Source organism: Amblyomma mixtum, chromosome 6 (genome assembly GCF_055824585.1).
Source record: "Amblyomma mixtum isolate Tamu chromosome 6, ASM5582458v1, whole genome shotgun sequence".
Lineage (NCBI taxonomy): Eukaryota > Metazoa > Arthropoda > Arachnida > Ixodida > Ixodidae > Amblyomma > Amblyomma mixtum.
In genome coordinates this window covers 134,499,566-134,519,093 of record NC_143017.1, presented here as the reverse complement: position 1 = coordinate 134,519,093, position 19,528 = coordinate 134,499,566, and the positions used below count along the sequence as shown (strand labels likewise).

Here is a 19,528-nt window from a genome sequence, read left to right as displayed (position 1 = left end):
ATACAGTTGCAGAAAGAACATTAAGGCTCCGTAAGAGTTACCGCATAGCTGCTGAGGCATGTAGAACAACTTACAAGATAAGACATAACGAATAAAGGGACATGCGGCTACAGCGTTGTGCTGTATACCTAAATCCCTCACACAAATTTGGGTACTCTCGGGTTTGTGGTTTCATACTTCGGTGACATTTAATGCCACTGTTTCCACAGTATGACAGTGCTGAACAATGGATGTTATGGCGGTTTATGCAGTTGCATGTGTTTGGCAGCACAAGGGCACCATGGCACGAGATGGGTTCTCGGTAGTCTCAGGCGTTTCATGTGTAAGCGTTTCATGAAACCTGTCGGTTATAAGTGGACAACAAAGACTTGAGTGGAAGAATGTAGGCTGCTCTTAGCCAGCCGTTAGGGAAGAAGAACCGGTTGAGCAGGCTGACGCACGACCGTAATGCACACGTCTGGAGATTGGCGGTGTACGCAGTTTTCAGTGCTGCTCAAGACTGTGTGTGCTTGCAATGCGATTATGGCTTCTAAAATTAGCGGACTTTGATGTTGCGTAACAAACTCTCCTTTTTCCTTTCTTCAAAGGTGTTTTGGAAGGAAGCTGAAATGTTGGTGAATGATAAAAAAAGTTATAATGTGAGTGCTTGACTAGATTCTATCTGAGACTTGCATAGCTGGATCACAAGAAAACAAAAGCGAGCTTCGGACTGTGTCCAATAACGCTGCCTCGATTTAGGATGAACTGCACATAGGCTCACTGACTGCAACCGCAGCGGACATCTGCGATCTATTCAATGTAATATCTTAGAGGTGTACCGTTATCATCAGAAAATCCTCCACAGGTGTCTTCGGCTGAGGAAGAGTGAAACCCTATTCGGGGCCACACTTGGAGTAAAAAGTAGTATACCTACGTTGAGGTACATCGAGCAAATATTTGTGGTACATCGCTGGCCATTTCTGTGATGATAGTTATCGAAATTGGGGTGGAAAAGAAGAGGGTTGTGATAGAGAATTTTTATACATCATCTTTGCATCACGTATACACAGCAGAACCCCGAAATGATGAAGGAGTATTTTCCTTTGCACTCGAAGAAACTGCGCAGCTTTTCTTATAACAGCAGCACGAAAGCTGGAACTATGGGCTGAACGTGACGAGCCAAAAATGTGATTCCAAAAGCGTTAATAACGCTAGCTGTCTCACATTTCGAAGCCCCTCTGCGTGGTCTACAGCCGCAGCTAGCTGAGGCAAAAATTTTATTTATTTACAATACCTATAGCATCCTAATAGGCGTTATTGTAGGGGAGGGGGGGGGGGGGGGGGCGATGTAGGAAGAAAAAAAAAACGATAGTAGAACGATGATAATAGAACGGTTTTATATCGCCAAGCATGGCTAACACCGTAAAAGGCTCGAAATGCATTCCTTTTTAGTTACGGCACGGACACAGGACGCGACTTGGACATGTATGGATCTTCTCCACTCACGAAGTGAAGACCTCCAGCCTTCTCCACGTCGTGCATAGCGCTGCTATGTGCTGGCTTTTGTTGCTGCTGTTCGAAGAAAGTAGTACGCAAGATAATGATATAAGTGAAGATAGAGATGGATGCATATATATAGAGAAAAGAAATTCACTGGACGAGTGCAAAGGTGAACCGCGTTCTAAGACCCGCAAGGGTCCAGAAACGACAATGACCTTTTGACATGCTCACTGACCTTACCATACCTGCCTTACCAGACGAGTTTTCGTCGAAACCTTGAGTACGTGCCCACTTATACAAAAGAAGGGGTTCTGCACACTGGCATCAAAGCTTCGCTGGGGTTGCTTCGGTGCGAAGAAAACAGCGGGTATCATTACTGACTGCTTCCTGCCTGTCTCTCTCATCTCTCTGGTTCTCACGCCGAGACGACCACACACGCACACGCAGGCGGCATCACTTTCTCCCTCAGCTGTGTGTACACCGACGGCGCGCGTGCATAACTGGAGCGAACGAAGGCCGCCCTGTGGCGATCCGCGGGATGGGAAGAGCGCATCGCGGGCGGCAGAAGAACGGGTCATTTAGCGACCCGTTCGGCCGTGCTCCGGGGACGCGCAGCGATGTGTGTACGCGCGGCTGTTACGAAAGCAAACGGTCCGGCGGTGGGCCGATCTATTGTCTCGGCGAACAAGCGGTCATTCGTCGCTTTCTCCCGGGGCCTTCGCCGTCGCGTCTCTTTTTTGCGCGCTGCTCCGGGCGTCCGCGCTCGAGCGTGAAGTCCTTCGCGTCGCGCCAGTGGTCAGGTATGCGTCGCAGCCCGAGACGCACGAGCATACCTCGTTGCGTCTGCTCTTTTTCTTGTTGTTGTTCCCACGCACGGCCGCAACCACAGTCGAAGAAACGGCAGGGAAGACGGTAATAGAACGGTGATGACCTAACAAGGATGTTTTACCTCCAGAGGGCGTTCTTCATACATATATCTATTGACTGAGAGTCGTAACAGATTGCTAGGCGTTAATGGCGGCACGCTACGTTTCAACTAGAATGCAGTTCCGAGGCTCCCGTAGCATCGTTATAACTTCCCCCTTCGCGCCCACCTGAAGTGTATCTGAAACTGTGCTTTGTTAATGACTGTGCAAGTGGCAAAAGTCTCCGTTGCACAACCATGCACTCTGTAGGATGTTGGGAGAATGGAAGCGGCCGGAGCTTGTCTACCGCTTGGCACTCAATTATAATAACACCAGGCAGTCACACTGAAGTGCGGGGCTCCCAAACTGCAATCGAGTAGAAGTGAACGCGTTATATGTTCACGAGCACTACGTTCCTTTCTTTAAAAAGAGTGCAGTGCGTCGCTCGCATTCTGGGTAATTTAAAGAAAAAAACGTATATAAAGCTGTTTGGATGGGCGGTCGTCGTATAAGGGCAGTTAACACGCCTGAGAAACAAAATGCACAGAAATGATCCTTTAAAATGAAAGAAGCGCTACAAATGCCTCTGCGAAAAAAGTGGTCCACAAACGCAGCATTTCGAGTTGTCATGAAAAATTTAACCCTTCTCTTATGTGCAGTGTTCGGCGAACAGTACGTGTTGTGACACCCTGCTGTTCATTTATCGTAACTTCTTAAAAGAAAGCAGTTTTAGTGACTAAATCTTTCACTACAAGACTGTACAGTGTACAGGGGCGTAGCCGAGGTGGAAGGGACGGGTGTTTCGGTGTCAAACCTCCCGAAATTTTATGAGCGCTGCGCGTACCCCCCATCTTCTTTAGGCCTTTTTTTTGCCCATGCGGTTTACACACCGCACCGATATGTTAAAATGTAGGAATAAAAATAAGAAGAGTGTCGGTTTGTTGACAAAAATTATTCCTGTTCTAAAAACCAGATGGCTCCACTAAGCTATCTTTATTTTTTATTTTACCAGCGGCGTATAACACTATCTGAAAAATATTTATGATTACACCACTGACAGTGCCTACCTATTGAAAGGTCAATGTTTCACACCCTGAGGCCCCTTCTGCTTCGTTCACCAAACAGGTCGCAGACCCGTGGCGTCCCAGCGAGGTCACATCGAATTAATCGAGCCTAGAGGTCGCTTCATTCCTAACCGCCTCGCACGCATCATGCATCCACGGCCGAAGTTCGTAAAGGAGCCATAGCAGTACACAATGCAAAGAGCGCACGGAGCCAGGAAAGCCCAGACGCAGCCCGTTAATGGGGCCAATTAGGGCCTTGACCCGCCCGCACTCACCGCTCCTACCGGACGACAAAGCGTCCCGAAATACCCTCTGCGCCGGCTCACCATGAGAGTTCCTGCACGTACACGTATGCGGGCACCCACAGGCTCGCTACAATAACAACACCGCGCAGCGCCGACAGTACACGCGAGTCCCTACCATCCATTCGCCCTGCATTTGCGTGGAGAGGAGCCAGAAAGACGAAAACAATGAGATGGCAGAGAAAGAACCCGGCGGTCGTTTTAAAACGACCGCCGGGTTGAGCAGATGAGAGAGCCGGCGACAATGGGACATGCTGCATCGCGGTATAATGGACGATCGCTCTGTATACGTACGGCTTACTGGCTCGCGCTCTCACGGAGATGAAGGGGGAACGACGTGTGCTTGCTGGAGCGCTTTCGCGGTCCTCACTACCGCTATCTCTTCTTCTCGTGTGGCGAGGAAATGCGTCCTGTAGAAAAATAAACCGAACCTAAGTGGCCCCTCCCATCTTAGGGGCAATTTGCATGCGAAACGGGGAAGAACTGTGCCATCGAGCACGGCGGAGTGCACGCTCATGTGGGACAAGCGATGGTGGTCGGCTGGCCGTGGAATCAGCTGACCGTGTACAGCTTTTGTTTTCTAACCTTTGTACACTCCCCTCCTCCCAACGCACATCTCCTCATCACCCGACATGGCTCGGATTACCCGGGACGTGCTTTCATATACAGGGAAAGAGTGCGACAAAATGACAAAACGTTGCCCCCAGCTGCTGTCCGCAGCATTGTGGTCTGAAAAGCAGGTACGTGTGTAAGAAAGCAGTATGTGTGGCGTGTACGCTTTCTTTTGTTTTGGACACGCCGGCGTAGTACCGAGCGGGCTGGTGTCGTTGACACCGCCAGTAATGCGCCCACAGTGATTACTTGCTTACTTTCTTTTATGGGCCGTTTCTATAAACGCACGTCGTAGCTGGAGGCTTTAGGGATGAGTTTCGACTATGTGGGCTTCTGTAATGTGAACCGAAACTTCACTGGGCTGCACCGACTTTTCTCTCCCTCTGTTTCCATTTTGGCTCCATAGAAATGGTGCCACGCGTCGATCTTTTTGCTAACGGCTGAGCTGCCAAAGAAAGTCCACCAAAGAGAGTCCGATCGTTGCTTTTCGCCTGCCGCAATGACTAGACGGAGTGGTGGGGTAAATAAGTTTAGCAATTTCTTCCCAGTGCGTACAAACCAGTCAGTTCATTCGTGTGAGGTCTACAGTCTCGGATACTGTGTTGCCCACACACACAGCATTTCGCGGTAGCGACACTTTCAAGAGCTCGCGCAACTTCAGAGCAGTAGAACAGTGTAGCAGGAAGTTGACCGCTGTAATTTAAGTCGGTACTTACAGCCATTCGTAGTCGAAACTCTGGTGTGGAGTACGCAAAGTTTCACTCGACAGCCTTAACGTAATGCGTCCACGCAGAACAACAATGTGCCCACGAGACTGCGTGTCTTTTCAGACTGACCATGCAACGCCGTGCGCTGGGTTGGGTGACGAGAAAATTTGAGCACCCTTAGTGCGAAATTATTCCATGATGCAGTGGGGAAGCTTCCACAGTAACGTCTCAGCTGATGAGGTCACTGCGAAGTAAACTGTTGAAGCTCGCAAGTTGTTCGGATAAAGACCTTGGCCTGTTTAGGGGTTCCAGTGTGCCGCTGCGCGACCTCTTCGAAGTTTGTAACAGTTACGGTCTGACAAATGACGACAACGAGCAGCCATTGCTGACATTCCCTTTTATATTTACGTCAGCAATATGAAAGGGCACAAGAGCACTAAAATTGCGCCGATCCAAAGCAATAATCAAGTCAATTCATGGCTGTTTTCCAGTTAGGGGCTACGCAGACCATTGGTTCTTTTCTAGGACATAATGCGCCACAAATATGAATTCTTCCCTTTTTTTCTTGATCCTCGTTGGACTATTCACATGCACTTGCAGCAAATAAGGACACGGAGGAAGCCAGTGCATGTGCTGGAAAAGTTTCAGGCTGGAAGCGTTGTAAGCACGGTGCGCTGAAGCATTTGTATGCCTAAGTGGCTTCTATGATCTTCCTAGAGAATGTCTTCGTTGGTTCGTTGGCATTTGAGGCCAAAATTTCGATGCAAGTACTCGCTATTCAACTTCGTATTCTTACGCACAGTCGAGTGGCATCCCCTGGTGATGTCTTTTGCCATGGTTGAAACAAACTCGGACTCAAAATGCGGCACTTATTTTTATGCTCTCTCGATGGAGGAAGGTTCACGAACCTCTGCAGTAGGTCCTTAGTGCATGGCTCCTTGCATCTGCAATGGCTCCTCTCGTTACCCTCTTAATATTTGAGTAAGGGGTCACAAGCAGACGAGGCAACGACGGTGAGGTTATCCACAGCCATAAAGCAGAACAATTGCACATTCGTTGGCTAGGCATGGAGAATACGCGTAACTGCGTGTGTGTTTAACGTGCAACCTTTGGCTCCGAAGGAGAGTCGTGAGTCTCCGCGAGCAGGAAAGTCGCTTCCTCAACATGGGTCACGTGAGGCTGGTTTCTGTTCAACAGTGCGGTCGTCCGGACAGGCGCATGTAGCAGCACCGTCTGCCTCGCTTCGTTGCTCTCGTTTTAGAACTAGGCACACAAAGCGTACAAAGCTCGGCTAGCAAAGTTTCCAAGCTGACGCACATACTCTTCAGCAAAGGAGGCTACAGCGAATTCCTCGCCATTTTTGGGTTAAATCATTTCTAACTGGTATGTGTGGACGGAAACGGAAAACAGATTTCGGGCGCTTATAATCTAAACGTTCACAAATTGGGAATCCGCTTGCTAATGTGCGGCGCGTCATACCTTAGGTCTATGGAAAATTGGTTGAGAATGGGAGCTAAAAGCATTTCATGCTTAATACTGCGTATAGGTGTTTGCGTTTAGACTCGTCCTGATTGGCCCCGATAATAGAGCAGAGAAGGCTGCATATTGAGAGTTTGCACGAGTACGTCCGTTTTCTTTCGCCTTTCACCGGGAATGTCATCTGTACCGTTCTTCTCTCGCCGAGGACAGGGGAGGGGTGGCTTATTAAACGGTCTCTTCCAGGCTTCTACACTAAGGTCTGCGCTGAGCGTCGCCCCTCCGCCGTTGTGTCATCTCGGTCAAGCCCGATTGCAGATTGCCCTCCGCTGTGCTTCATGGAAGCCTCTAAAGTGTCCGAGCAGCGGCTGCTTGTCTTTGGCGAGCACACATGTGCTTACAACAAACATTACGAACACCAATCCGTCGGTTTGGAGGGCCTGGGGCCACTAATAAGACCGTCGAGCCCGACATTATGCACCAATTATTTTTACACAGCGCTGGCTGTCATCAGATCTTCCCTCAATTTACAGCCGTTGGCGTCGGCGCCCATGAGCCCACAGCTGGGGACCCTGCGGTGACAATTCGCCTTCCACATACGAGCGCAGCAACCAACCACTTAAAAGGCGTACACTCTACTGGAGACATCTGGAGGCGTATTACAACTGTAATGTCTCCAACGCTGGATAATTCGCGTTACAAATTTGTAACCATCCTTTAATCTTTTTAAACTTTTATTCCCTGCCAAAAAAAAAAATAGATGTTAAAGGCAATAAGCGTCGTGGTTCTTCGAAATAAAACTTCTCGCTCAGGGGTACTGCTTCCCCTTCCAGCTCCTCTTGGATATATCTGCTTACAGATTGTACATGCGATGCATGCGCTAATTTTCGGCTAATTTCCGGTTTTATATCACATTCGATCGCGGTTGCTGGCGTAATTTTCGTACTGAGAAGCTTGCTAGGCTAGTCTGTTCGCTGTACAGTTTGTTCAGTTAAATTTGTCTGGTCTTCGTGTCATTCTTAATGGCGATAATAAAATATTTAATCGGGTTAAATGAGTTGTTCGGTTCTAACTGAAAGATCGCCTTTCGCCTGTTCCCAAAGTAATAAGAAAAAACCAGATCAATGTTGGTAAAAGTGAACTAGCGTTGAAGTGCTGGAAGGGCTGCAGACGTTTCACGGTCAACGTGACACGTGCTATCTACTCACGGTGGACATGGTGAACGGATACTTACGCTTGAGTTACGACGACGGTGTCGGCGTCTAGAGGGATTCAGGGTCATCTTTTTTAGAGCGTTTGGTTTTATACAGCGTGGTGACAAGAGTCAACAGGTACAACAACTGAGTCAACAAATACAGTCATTGCATTGCCTTTCTAGTCAGCTGGTATTTATTCAGAAGGTGGGGTATACATGCTTACTCGTGGTTCAATGCTTTTTATAGACCTTCTTAGCTTGACTGCACAGAACTTTTTTTTTTCATGAACCCGCATCCCGTACACTTTTTTTCTACGACTGCGCATAATCCAGCTTCAGTACACAGGCGCGCACGTCCCGCCATTTCCATTGTTGGGACATCCGCGATTCTGTGCGACTGTGCCCGACAAGTTCGTGCTGGGCATGAGAGTGAATCCATGGCCTCAGTTTCATGCACTACCTGAGAGATGCGTCAACCATCCCGCACTGCGTCCTCCTTTCCTGGATATCCCCGGACGTAGGTCGTTGAGTTCGCTGGTGTTGGCGCTGCCACCAGTTGTTGGCGAAGATGGGTCGGTTCGGAGTCGTTGCCAGCTCGCTGCTGCTGCTGCTCGCTTGACGGAACCGTGGTCAAGCTTCGACACCCGTTCCCACCACCACCAGGACAGGAGTGCCGCCAAGTCAAAGAGTTAAGGTGATGGGAGGAAGATTACAAGAGGGTTTATTTACATCTTTTTACAAGCATAAGAGACTGAAGTGAGGCTGAAGTGAGGCTCTCTAAGGGAGGCTGTCCTGCCACACTCGTTGTCGACTTTTATACTGTTCGCCTTCCCTAAATTCCCTAGGTTGAGGACGCCCACGCCGGGGTGGGAGGGGCCCAGATCACAAACAACACAAACTTTTGCGCACAAACACACCACTGCACTTAGGGCCACGCCCCCGTCACATGTTGAGTCTGAGGGAAAGAAGGTTGTCGTCGAGGTAGCGTTGACTGCGGTAGGTGATGGCCCCCGGCCAGCCGAAGGTTTCTGCGGGTCACCGACATCTGTTAAACATCAAATGCCACCCGCCGCTCGAGGCCGGACGCGATGTCACGAAAAGGCCGAAAGTGGTTCCTCGTGCTTGAGTCGGAGATGATGCCCGCCAGCTTGTCGCGGTGATTGGCACGCCAAAGAGCAACAGGAGACGAGGCCCTTTGTTCCCTGGCACGGTCACGGCAAATGGGGAAGATAACGTTCGTCTCCCCGAGGCGACGGCGGCGGCGTTCTACACGTGCAGACCTTTCGGAAAGGGGGTCTGTTTTTGTCCTGCGCTCCAACCGGGCAAACTCCGTAATTGAAGTCAGCTGGCACCTGGGTCCTCTGCGTGCGTGCGGTCCATGGCGGCAGGCCCGAAAGTAATCACACTCAAGTTGCTTGCAGCCATACACAGTAGAAGCAGGCGTGCTGGCGACCACCCGGAGAGACATGTTGACGTCGATCTTAATACTGGCCATACTTCCGATCGGAGCCGAGTCACGGTGCTCTTCGCTGTCGAATATCTGGCCTCTGCTCCGGATAAGCTGATGTGCGTATTTATTCACACTGCTGAGTCACTTGTAGACGCGGGTTCGATCCCGGCCGCGGCGGCTAGAATTTCTTTGGAGGAGAAATTCTAGAGGCCCGTGTACTGTGCGATGTCAGTGCAGGTTAAAGAACCCCAGGTGGTCGAAATTTCCGGAGCCCTTCACTGCGGCGTCTCTCATAGCCTGAGTCGCTTTGGGACGTTGAACCCCATAAACCAACCAACCTGCTGAGTCACTTGTGAAAGTATACGATAACGGCAGAGCAAATCTTCGCCGAGTGGTCTGTATGTATGTGTACTGTCAACAGTGAAAAGTAAATGAACCGCGGAAGAGGATTTATAATTTTATTTGTTAGAGCCAGGCATAGCAGCAACCGTTTTCTTGATCGGTGGGCGCTAAGAACGGTAGACCTCGGATGGCGTGCTCGTCATTTTCCGACCACAGTGTTAAGCTTTACTGCAATAAAAGGCTTTGCACTACAATAAAAACCGTTTTCGCGGCCGATCTAGTATTCCGGCAGACCGTGCATACAATAGGGCGCAACGCAGTGCCCGTATGCCCGAAGATGTTCTTGTGTGTACGGGTGCTTTATCATAGACGCGTTGGCCGGGCTGATACTGATGACTTTATTTTTGCTGACGTTCGGCTTCCTAGATCTCGCATCTGCTCGAGGCGCTAGGTAATGGGCAGAGTCGAGTTGTGGTAAGCGTAGAGCCTTGGTGAATACTATTGAGGCCACAGGGTTTAGTTTTGAGTTATGCAGTCGAGTACTTACAGTACCTATCAAATTCAAAATGCCTGAAAGGGGGGGGGGGGGGGGGGGGGGGGGGCTGAGGCAAAAGCCTTCCTCTTCTCCGGAGATGAACTAGCTGAATTTTACTGGGTTGATATAGGTATTTTACTGCAGTTTCCTTAGGATGACACCTTAGGGGTCTCAAATGTTGGAGTAATTCGTCAGGTCTTGTTGGTCGCGCTGGCGAAGCCAGGAAGATTTTCCTTTTTTCTGATGGACAGCAGCTGCCCAACTTCACGGTTCAAAGGCAAACACTGTGTTCAGAAGAGTTTTGACCAAGGCAACTCGTGAGGAAAATGCGGGCCTCTATAGCGCCCTGCTTGGCTTGTTCACGCGTTTGGTCGATGTCCCATTTGACTCTGGCGCCTATGATCTGTGTGTGTTGTGCAAAGAGCGCTACAGCGCCATCTGGGTCAGCTGTACGGCGTAGTGAAAATACCATCGAAGAGTTTCAAGAAAGCTGGAATGCAAAGGTTGAACTTGGATAAACAGGAAGGGCTGAGATTCGTGTAGCAACGATGGAGCAACTTATTTTACCTTAGGAACACATGGCAACGCATATTAAATCCCAAAGAATTCATACCAGGCCAACATAAAGTCTAGTCTACTAAAGTTTTCACGTCTGTACTGCATACATCTTGCTTGTTGACTAAGCCTTGTCACACCACTCTTTCATGCGGCTTACATAGGCTTATCTTAAACTGCCTCAAAAAAGACGGCGAAAATCTTGAAGTTTTCGCTACCACTGATTAAAGCACATGTGATACGAATCAATGATGCCCCTTGGCTCCGGCTGTGCGCTTCGGCCAATAATCACTCCTCTGAATGGTGCGTTATGTAATATGCCTGTCCGGGCTGGCATGTACAAAACACTGAGAGAAGGCGTGCATGACGAGGATCAGGGCAGGATTTATTTTATTTAAAGGGAGAAATTTTACATAGGAAAACGACCATGCTGACCACATTTTGTCAATGAATAAAAACCAAGACATACATGGTTCAAGTGGAGCCGCCCCCACCTGCCCCTCCAAGAAGAACTCATAAATCCGCCCCTGACGAGCATAAATAATAACGTAAACAAAATCTGACACTTTGTTAGAAAAGCGAGCCTGCCAGTGGTGTGTAGTCGGCGTCGACGCCGCGTTCGCTATTTGCGTGGGCAAGTTCCGACACCTCGCTACAGTTAAGAACAGAAAAGACCTTCCGCCGCGATTCTGGACACAGAAACTCGTCCGAGAAATGACGTTCTACGACTATGAAGGCCGCCGGAGACAGTCACTAGGACCGCTGCGATATGGAAACTTTTTTTATGGAATAGTATAGAACGGGTGCTGCACAGACCCGAAGTGACAGATTTCAGGGTGACCGATGATCACATAGAGATACATCAGTTGTCAGCGTGGCTTGGAAAGTACGCATAGCTTATCGTGTTCTCGAACCTGTGGGACCACGAAACGGTGAAGAAGCGTCGGAAAGCAAATTGCGGTAACCCTTCTCTCATACAAGTGATGACTTCGCTGCGGCCACTGCTTTGAAATACCGGAGGGATAATGTACTGCTCAGTGTTAAACCGACGTTCACTGGCAAGCAGCAATTCACGTATTTGAAGAAAATGGGTTACGAGAAATCCTTCTGCGCCTAAGCGATGCATTGGGTCACGCTGCTTCAAAGACAACCCCACCGACGTGGGCGGTTCCCAGTGCTCCTGGGTCATCGGTATTAGTAGGATATTGCGAGTTAAACTGCGAAGGTCCGTCGTGAATGGCAAAGGTTTCTCAGTGCTCAGTGCATAACTTGCGCTCATAAGCCAACCTATATATTTACCTCTTGGTACACGCAGTCGCTGGCGTCGCTGTTCTTTGAACAATGTAAGAAAGCCCCGTGCGAGTACTTTGGAAAGCTCTGATATGTGGAATACAAACACCTGTTGTAGGCGACAAGTGCCTCAAAAATACCACTGGCACACGCATGCTCATTTGGTCCCTCCACGGCCCGCAGCATGTTTCAAGCGCTTCTTCGTGCCTATCTTGTATAACTTCCATCTGCCTTTGTCTGTCTTCAGTGTATACCACTGGTTCAGCAGTAGTCGCTAAAAACACACGTCTACGTCGCACTATCCAGGGATTTCTCTAATGTCAAAAGCATCTACAACCGGAAGGAAAGCGCAAGACTTGTTCTGCTTTGTTGACTAAATTGGCTAAGTTATGCAGTATGATGCTGCAAAAATTGATTGCTTTTCTAGTCCCAAAGTTCTGTAAGTTTTCGGAGTATGCAAAAGGCAATGCATTGCATTCAGTGGATCGCCGTCCTACAAGCATGAGCTCTAAACCCTAGTACAAAAGTGCCCCGTAAGAACTTCACTGCATCGAATGCGATCGAACACCGTCGTATGACAAGGACTTCCGGACTTGAGAGTTGCATCCCATAAGCTCCGCATACGACAGCTGCAGTGGCCAGCGTGCACGAAACCGCTTATTTGGTCAGTTTTGTTTTTTAGACGAACATGAACCCCCGTATTCATTAAACGTTCAACCGTCATGTTTCATGAACAACACCACAGTCAAGGTACTGATGGACATAGCATGCTCACACTGTCACTTCATCACCTCGCAACACTATTCGCAGGACCATCAATGATGTTTAGACAACTATACAACCAGCACAGCGCGATTGTACAGGCTGGTACTGGTTGCTTGAAAGTTTTCTTTTTGATCATTACAAAGTGACAAATTACACCTGTCCGCCTGCCTCTTCTTCCGAGTCTGTTTCTGTATACGCCATCACGTAGTGCAGCTGCCCACCACTGTCTCTAGGCCACCGCCTGCTGCTGGTCGAGGAAGGCCCGCACCACGGGCAGGGCGCTGACACGCTCGTAGTGCGCCTTCAGCTGCGCGTGGCTGTCCAGGGCCCCGTGGAAGCGCTGAAGCAGCTGCACGCACGAGAACGTCACCGCCAGGTCTGCCCACGTCAGCTGCGCAGGGTAGATGGCACGGCCGGTATTAGTTCAATTCAGTTAAAACCGTTTATTTTTCAGAGCGGTTACAAATACAACTCTAAATGGTCCCGTGGACGAAAAGTTGCTCTCAGCAAATTGAAGACGGCCCAGGGGCCATAGTACTGGACAACAGTCAATGCAGCGCAGGTTGTCAACATAGGAAATCAATAAAAACTATGCACTCTTCAAAATTGAAAGAATATGTACCAAAATATTCGCATCAAAAACTCACATCCATCTGAGAAAACCATAAAAAAAAGAAAGTTTTTTAATACGGAAGTACACAATGACAGGACAACTGAACTCATTTAACAATTAATAATTTTACCAAGGCAGGACACACTAATACGAGTTTTCAGTACATTAGAGAAACGAAGCACACAAACAAGCTTCTAGTAGTACGAACGGCTGAACTGAAGCCGAATCTAAATACATAGTGCTTGCGACATGCGTGTCATTCATTAACCTGCACGTCTTGTATTCGTAGTAATTGAATTGATGGACATACTTTAAACTAAATACAAAGCTGGCGGTGTCCATTACAGTTCGCAGTAAATTGTGTCTAGCAGCGAATTCCAAGTATTCTTTTACGAGCTATGTCAGAAACAACTTTTTTTTTTGTCTCGCACTCGCAGTGGCGTCTGAATGTTGCGCAGCCCAGGCGGAAGGAGGCTAGGAAGGGCACGTCTTTAGAATGAGTTATGATACCTTTATTACATCCAGCATTGACTGCTAACCCTCACGATGGCGCGTGCTCTTAGAGAGCAAGGGGAATGTGTAGAGAGGGGAAATGTGAAGGTTGATCTGAACTTGATAGAGTAGTCTATATGGTTCTCCAACATGCAAAGCTAAGCTGAAGAAAAATCATGCTTGGGACAAGTTGCAAAACAGAGCAGATGTACCAGCATACATTGAGTTCCTATGCAGACGCGAGAAGGTGCGAAAGCCAAGCAGGAAGAAGTTAAATGAGTATGGGAGGATACGTAGAGTTTACCGCTCCAAGGCTGCGCGTTCACTATGAGAGCCGCCGTAGCGGAAGGCCGCGTATTAATTTCAACCAGTGGAGCTTGCACGAGCGTGTTTGCGTTTTTGAGTTTGTCCCCATCTAAATGCGGCGTCCCCGGAGTCAACAGCCGAACGCCACAGCCACTGAGGTACAGAGGAAAAAGGACGTGCAATATTTTTACCGCCGGCTATACCACTCTAAACATAGGAGAACAGCATGCCTTTCGCATTGCTTTTTGATGCTGCTATACTACACTAGCTGTCATGGTAGGCTATACAGTAACGAAACTCCCGCTCTATCTGATATGATTCCTAAACGCGCACAGCTCTGGTTGGCGGCGATTTTTATTACTGGGGGCGTGGGTAGGTGAGGAGCTGCCGCGATAAGAAGCATGAGGAGGTTGTTCTCCGCCCAGTGCCTGCGGTTTGCAGAAGTAGGCCGGGTCAAAAGAGCGCCGACGCGCCGATGGCTGCTAAATATGGAGGGGGCGGGGTACGACCGTGTCCCACGCCACTCACGCGTCCTTCAGGCGTGAAGGAAGGCCGAGGAAGGGCGCGCTCTAACGCGCGCGCCGTAGTACTCGCACAACACAGACCCGGACGTGTGGGGAGAGGGGGGTCAAGAGCGCGCGCGCTTTTTCGGACAAACGCTGTCAGACAGCCCGCATGCAGAAGCCGCGGGCGCGCTGCTTGTCACGGTTCGCGCGCTTTCTCTCCACTTGCTGCACCGCCGCTTCTCTTACTCTTTCACGCAGCCCGCAGGCTGTGTGTGCAAATTCATCCTCATCGCGAATCAGCTATACCGGTCCGTACGTATGCGCGGGCAGCGCCAACTCAGAATCGCCGTGATCAAGACTGACGGGTAATCCAAGTGGGCAGTCTTGACGCCTATACTCTGAATAGCGATCGCGTCATTCTGGTTTTGACTGCTTGTGTGGGGAACGGTGTTAACAGCCGCCATACCTGACAAGGTGTATAAGCAGCTGTCACGACAGGAATGTATAAGGGTGCTGGGCGCCGAATACGGATAGGATCGCAACCCGTTTCCATGTTTGTACAGCTGCCGAGAAGTCAGAGGTGAGAACGTGCATCGTGCCAGCATACTCGGCTCTGTTCGACTGCGGCGATTCTTTTAGGGTTGCCGTCAACAAAGACGGTGCATATGCGGACGTACAAAGAGGCCAGTGTGAACGCCGGCATGAGAACGGCCAACAAAATCCACAGAAACACAGCGGCCAGTCGTTCTTTTTTGTAGCTTGGCCTATGCTTTTTCTCTACTTTTCAACTGTTGTGCGTTTGTGTAGCTCTAGATCACTTCATTTGTTTCGTTACAGTTATATTTTCTGTGGCCTTTAAGTTAGTACAATGAATAAACAAACGAATACTCCAGCAGTGCACTCTGGACTTGCCTCTCTTTGCCTTGACCAATATTTAACAAATGCCTATTGGCGCACCGTACCAGTGCGGAGACGCGCTACAATGCACTGCTATACACGTCTAGAAAAGAAGGCAATGCATTGTGTTGTAATGTAAACGCCCCGCATTCGCGCGTTAAAGTGTTGTTCCGGCGCGAACGGAAAGAAGCCGAGACCCGACACGGAGGCTCAGTGACTTCGGTGTTCGACTGCTGATCCTAAGGCCGCGGGATGGAATCACGGCCGCGGCGGCCGCATTTCGACGGCGGCAAAATGCAAAGACGCCCTGCGCTTACGACGTCAGCCCACCTTAAAAAACCCCGGGTACGTATACGAATTAATGCAAAACCCTCCACTATACGGCGTCTCTCGTTACCCACATGTCGTTCAGGTAAGTTAAATCCCGCATTCCACAAAACATAAAGCTGAGCACAATCCGCTGCAGTGCCTGCGTTCAGATAATGCCCGTGAATGTATGCGTCAGCAGTATTGTAGATAATACACGCACTCGAAATTTCATTCAGGCATTTCGTGACTATACGGTGTAGTCACAAGGCCAAAGCTTGCTCCATTTACTGCAGTCCCCGTCCACAGAGTACTTGAATGTTACTTCACAAAGGGAATGCGTATTTCAGTTAATGTAGCCCGCACTCATTTGAAGAAGTGCGAGAGCGGGTTTCCAACAGTTTACTTCAAGGGTCGATTTTTGCTGTTTCGTGTCGTTCGCCATGAGAGTAAAAATTGTTCTTGTGTGAATTTCGACGAAGTGCGACGATTTTGCAGCTTTGGTGTCAATAATAGATTACCGAATGCGCGTCAGCGAAATTCTATGTATCCTAAGCCGAAGTGACGGGCGATAGCGGTGAGCTGTACACCGGCTAGTTGTGGCTGTGGGTTCAGCCTGCAACGGTAGTTTCAAACGCGTTGCATTATTCAACTTTGTGTGTATCACAGGCTTGTTCTGTCAATTCTTCGCACAACCACTGCACAGATTTTCTTTTTTTCGTGACGAATGGAGCGCAGACGAAGCTCGTCAGGCACGTCAGACAAGTGCTCTGTTATTCGTCGGCGTCCGTTCCTGTCTGCGAGTACGGCATGGGCGTAGGGTGCATTTATGCAAATAAGTGGCATAAAGGATGCATTTCTGCCTCGACCAGCATGACATCCTTCCCCCTCTATCTTCTCCCGGGTTACGTCACCGGCAGCAGCCACCAGTGACAGGAGCAAACGAAACGAAACCGAAATGAAACGTTAGGAGGCGGCTTCCGAATACCTGCGAATGCAAATCGTTTAAAACAGCATTTTCTTTGCCGTTCTGCGTAACCTCCTAACTGGGCTGTCGGGAAGAGCCTGACAGTGTATATAACAGGGGCACAAACTGAGAGTGAAGTGCAAACACGTGGCCGTCGACCATATTCTCTGCTGAGACGATTTCTTTCTGCTGTGCGTTCACTGCTCGCAGGGAGATGAACCTTCGCTTAGGCTCAATTAAGAAATGCTAGATGTCATTTCTTCTGCATTTCTTACTGTTAAAGCCCTATAGCCGCTCGCTTTTTCAGTGCGGTGGCATTTGTTCACAATTTTAAAGGTCGTGCTCGCGAGAAGGATGCTAAGAACGCCAACCACGTGCTGAAAAAAAAAAAAAACGGTGTCTGATTGCTTCTATATCTGCGCACAAAGCAATATATATCTTCTACAATTATAAAAAAAAAAGGTAAACAAAGCAACCACGCGCATTTCATGCTAATGGGGACGAAACGCTGCGTAGGAAGCAGTTCTAGATGTTCTCAGCATGATATTGATGTTTCAGGAGAAAGGGCAGGACGCTCAAGGAGTTGTCTCAGTCTGAATTAGTGGCGGGAAAAAAGCCGGACTTCGTTCCGCAACATCGAAGCCTTAAGATGTGTCTTTCTCCGCCTGTCTCATTGGCTGTCCTCCTAGCGTAACGTGTTACGTAACTTCCTCAGAGTGTTGCGTCGCATCGCACTCTCTACATTTGGTCAGAGCGAGAGCGAAAACGACAGTCGCACGTGCGTGCGACTGCCACGTCTCTCGCTCTCTGCCTCTCTCTCTCTCTCTCTCTCTCTCAGTATCTCTCCTCTTTCAGTCCTTCTATCCCCCTCCCCATGTGCAGGTTAGCTTATCGCACACTATGCGTTGCTAACCCTCTGCAATTTATTTATTCTCTCTCTCCGTGATCACATAAGCAAGGCCGTCCTGTTTGCTTAGTCGGTTCCTCAGAGCAGTTATAAGAACTGTGGTATATGTAGCATCTAGAGTGGCAGACGCTGCAGTGGATAACTATACGGTTTTCTGCAGGGATCGGAAGTCTCCGCTCAGCCTTATAAGCAGCGCCTTGGAAATAAGCTCATTTTAACATATGGCTCGAGAACTAAACCATCTCTTGCCCCTTTCTTTTCTCCTTTCAGGCGGTGTTGTTCGTGATAAATAACCTTAAAATATTTAAGTTGCGATGGAACAATGTCATGCTGGCTGCCCGCATTCTCAAGTCGCGCCTTTTCGCTGTCGACAGAGGGTTCACCAGTAATGCTGTTAAAAGCACCGATTGAAATGTCTTGAGACCGATACTGCATAGGTCTTAAGTCTCTTTTTCGACCTACCGCACAAGATCACGCGCACGCACGCACACACACGCAAACACACGCACGCACGCGCACGCACACGCGCAAGACAGACCGCTGTCATTCAGACAGAATTCTTGCACATGTTACACTCCTTCCACCGTAGCTAGAGGTGGACTAAAACAACTTGGTATAAGCAAAATAAAACTCAGATTGTGAAGGGTGTATATTTATTTAATCGTACTTGTACGAATACACAAAACTGGAAAGCTAACGACTTCTCGCCTCCTCCGTGGGGAGCAATTAAGTTGTGATGGCTGTGCCCCTCCCCCTTCCTTTTCTTTCTTTTAACGAACTTCCTTACGCCATGAGACAGGCAGTACAAAGCCCGTTAGGATAACAGCGTTGCTTCTGTACATGAAAGCCCATTAAACCACTAAGAAATCGTGGCCGCCGTGGTGGCTCAGTGGTTATGGTGCTCGGCTGCTGTCCCGAAGGACGCGGGTTCGATCCCGGCCGCGGCGGTTTCATTTCGATGAGAGCGAAATGCTAGAGGCCCGTGTTCTGTGCGATGTCAGTGCCCATTATAATGAACCCCAGGTGGTCGAAATTATCCGCAACCTACCACTATGGCGTCCCTCATAGCCTCTGCCAGTTTGGGACGTTAAACCCCATAGGCCAAACCAAACCAGTGGCCATCAGGTGAAGACAGAAGCTTTCGATTTCCAGTTGAGCTCACTACCACAGTGTTAATACCTTATCACCTTATCGCCTTGTGAAACGCCTTATCGCTGTAAAGCACCCTATCTTTGTAAAAACACTGTTGTGAATGAGCCTGCCAGCGCGCTGTTTCATTGTTTCCGAATAACGTGACAACGGGCCCACTTCCCTTATGTAATACCCCCGATACAAGGGGGCCTTTAAGGTAAATAAACTGAACTGAACTTCAGCAACAAATAAAAAGGCGACGCGTGGTGGAGTGGAGGCGCCTGCGGTCACTCTGTCCTTACTGTTGGGATGCAGCCTTCGTACCTGGTTGCCGACGAAGTACTCCGTGCCGTTCTTCTTCAAGAGGTTCTCGAAGTACCGCAAGTATCTCGGGACCTTCTCCCGCAGGTCCTTCGCTTCAGCTAGTTTCTGAAAGAGAACGTGAACGAGCTTAAGTTAGTGGTTTTTCTTCACACTTTTAATCATTGAACAGGAACCTTTAGGTTTGGGAAAGCTCTCCGAGGGCAAATAAGTGCTGCGCAAAACCGTTACCTGCAGTTATTTATGATGTGCCCTGTTCATCCTGTCTAACCTGTCGCGGAAAAGCCTGAAGTACGGTTCGTGGCTTTTTGGACGTTCCGCTTGTTCTAAACAAAGTCCAAATATTTACCGAAATCCTTGATGTAGTGTGTGGCACCGCTATTGAAGGATTGTAATTCTTTACTT

The 19,528-nt window shown here is 49.0% G+C and overlaps 1 protein-coding gene across 1 annotated transcript in view; it reads right to left on the bottom strand.

Annotated features, from left to right (window-relative positions):
• Positions 1 to 10,995: 10,995 nt before the first annotated feature.
• LOC149340457 (glutathione S-transferase 1-like) overlaps positions 10,996 to 19,528 on the bottom strand; it is a 29,205-nt gene continuing 20,672 nt past the window's right edge. Inside the window, exons 5-6 of the mRNA XM_089549235.1 lie at positions 19,127 to 19,231; positions 10,996 to 13,068 (exon numbers count right to left, since the gene is read on the bottom strand). Coding sequence (XP_089405361.1) covers positions 12,907 to 13,068; positions 19,127 to 19,231 — 267 coding nt within the window. The 3' untranslated portion in view covers positions 10,996 to 12,906. The remainder of the gene's footprint in view (positions 13,069 to 19,126; positions 19,232 to 19,528) is intronic.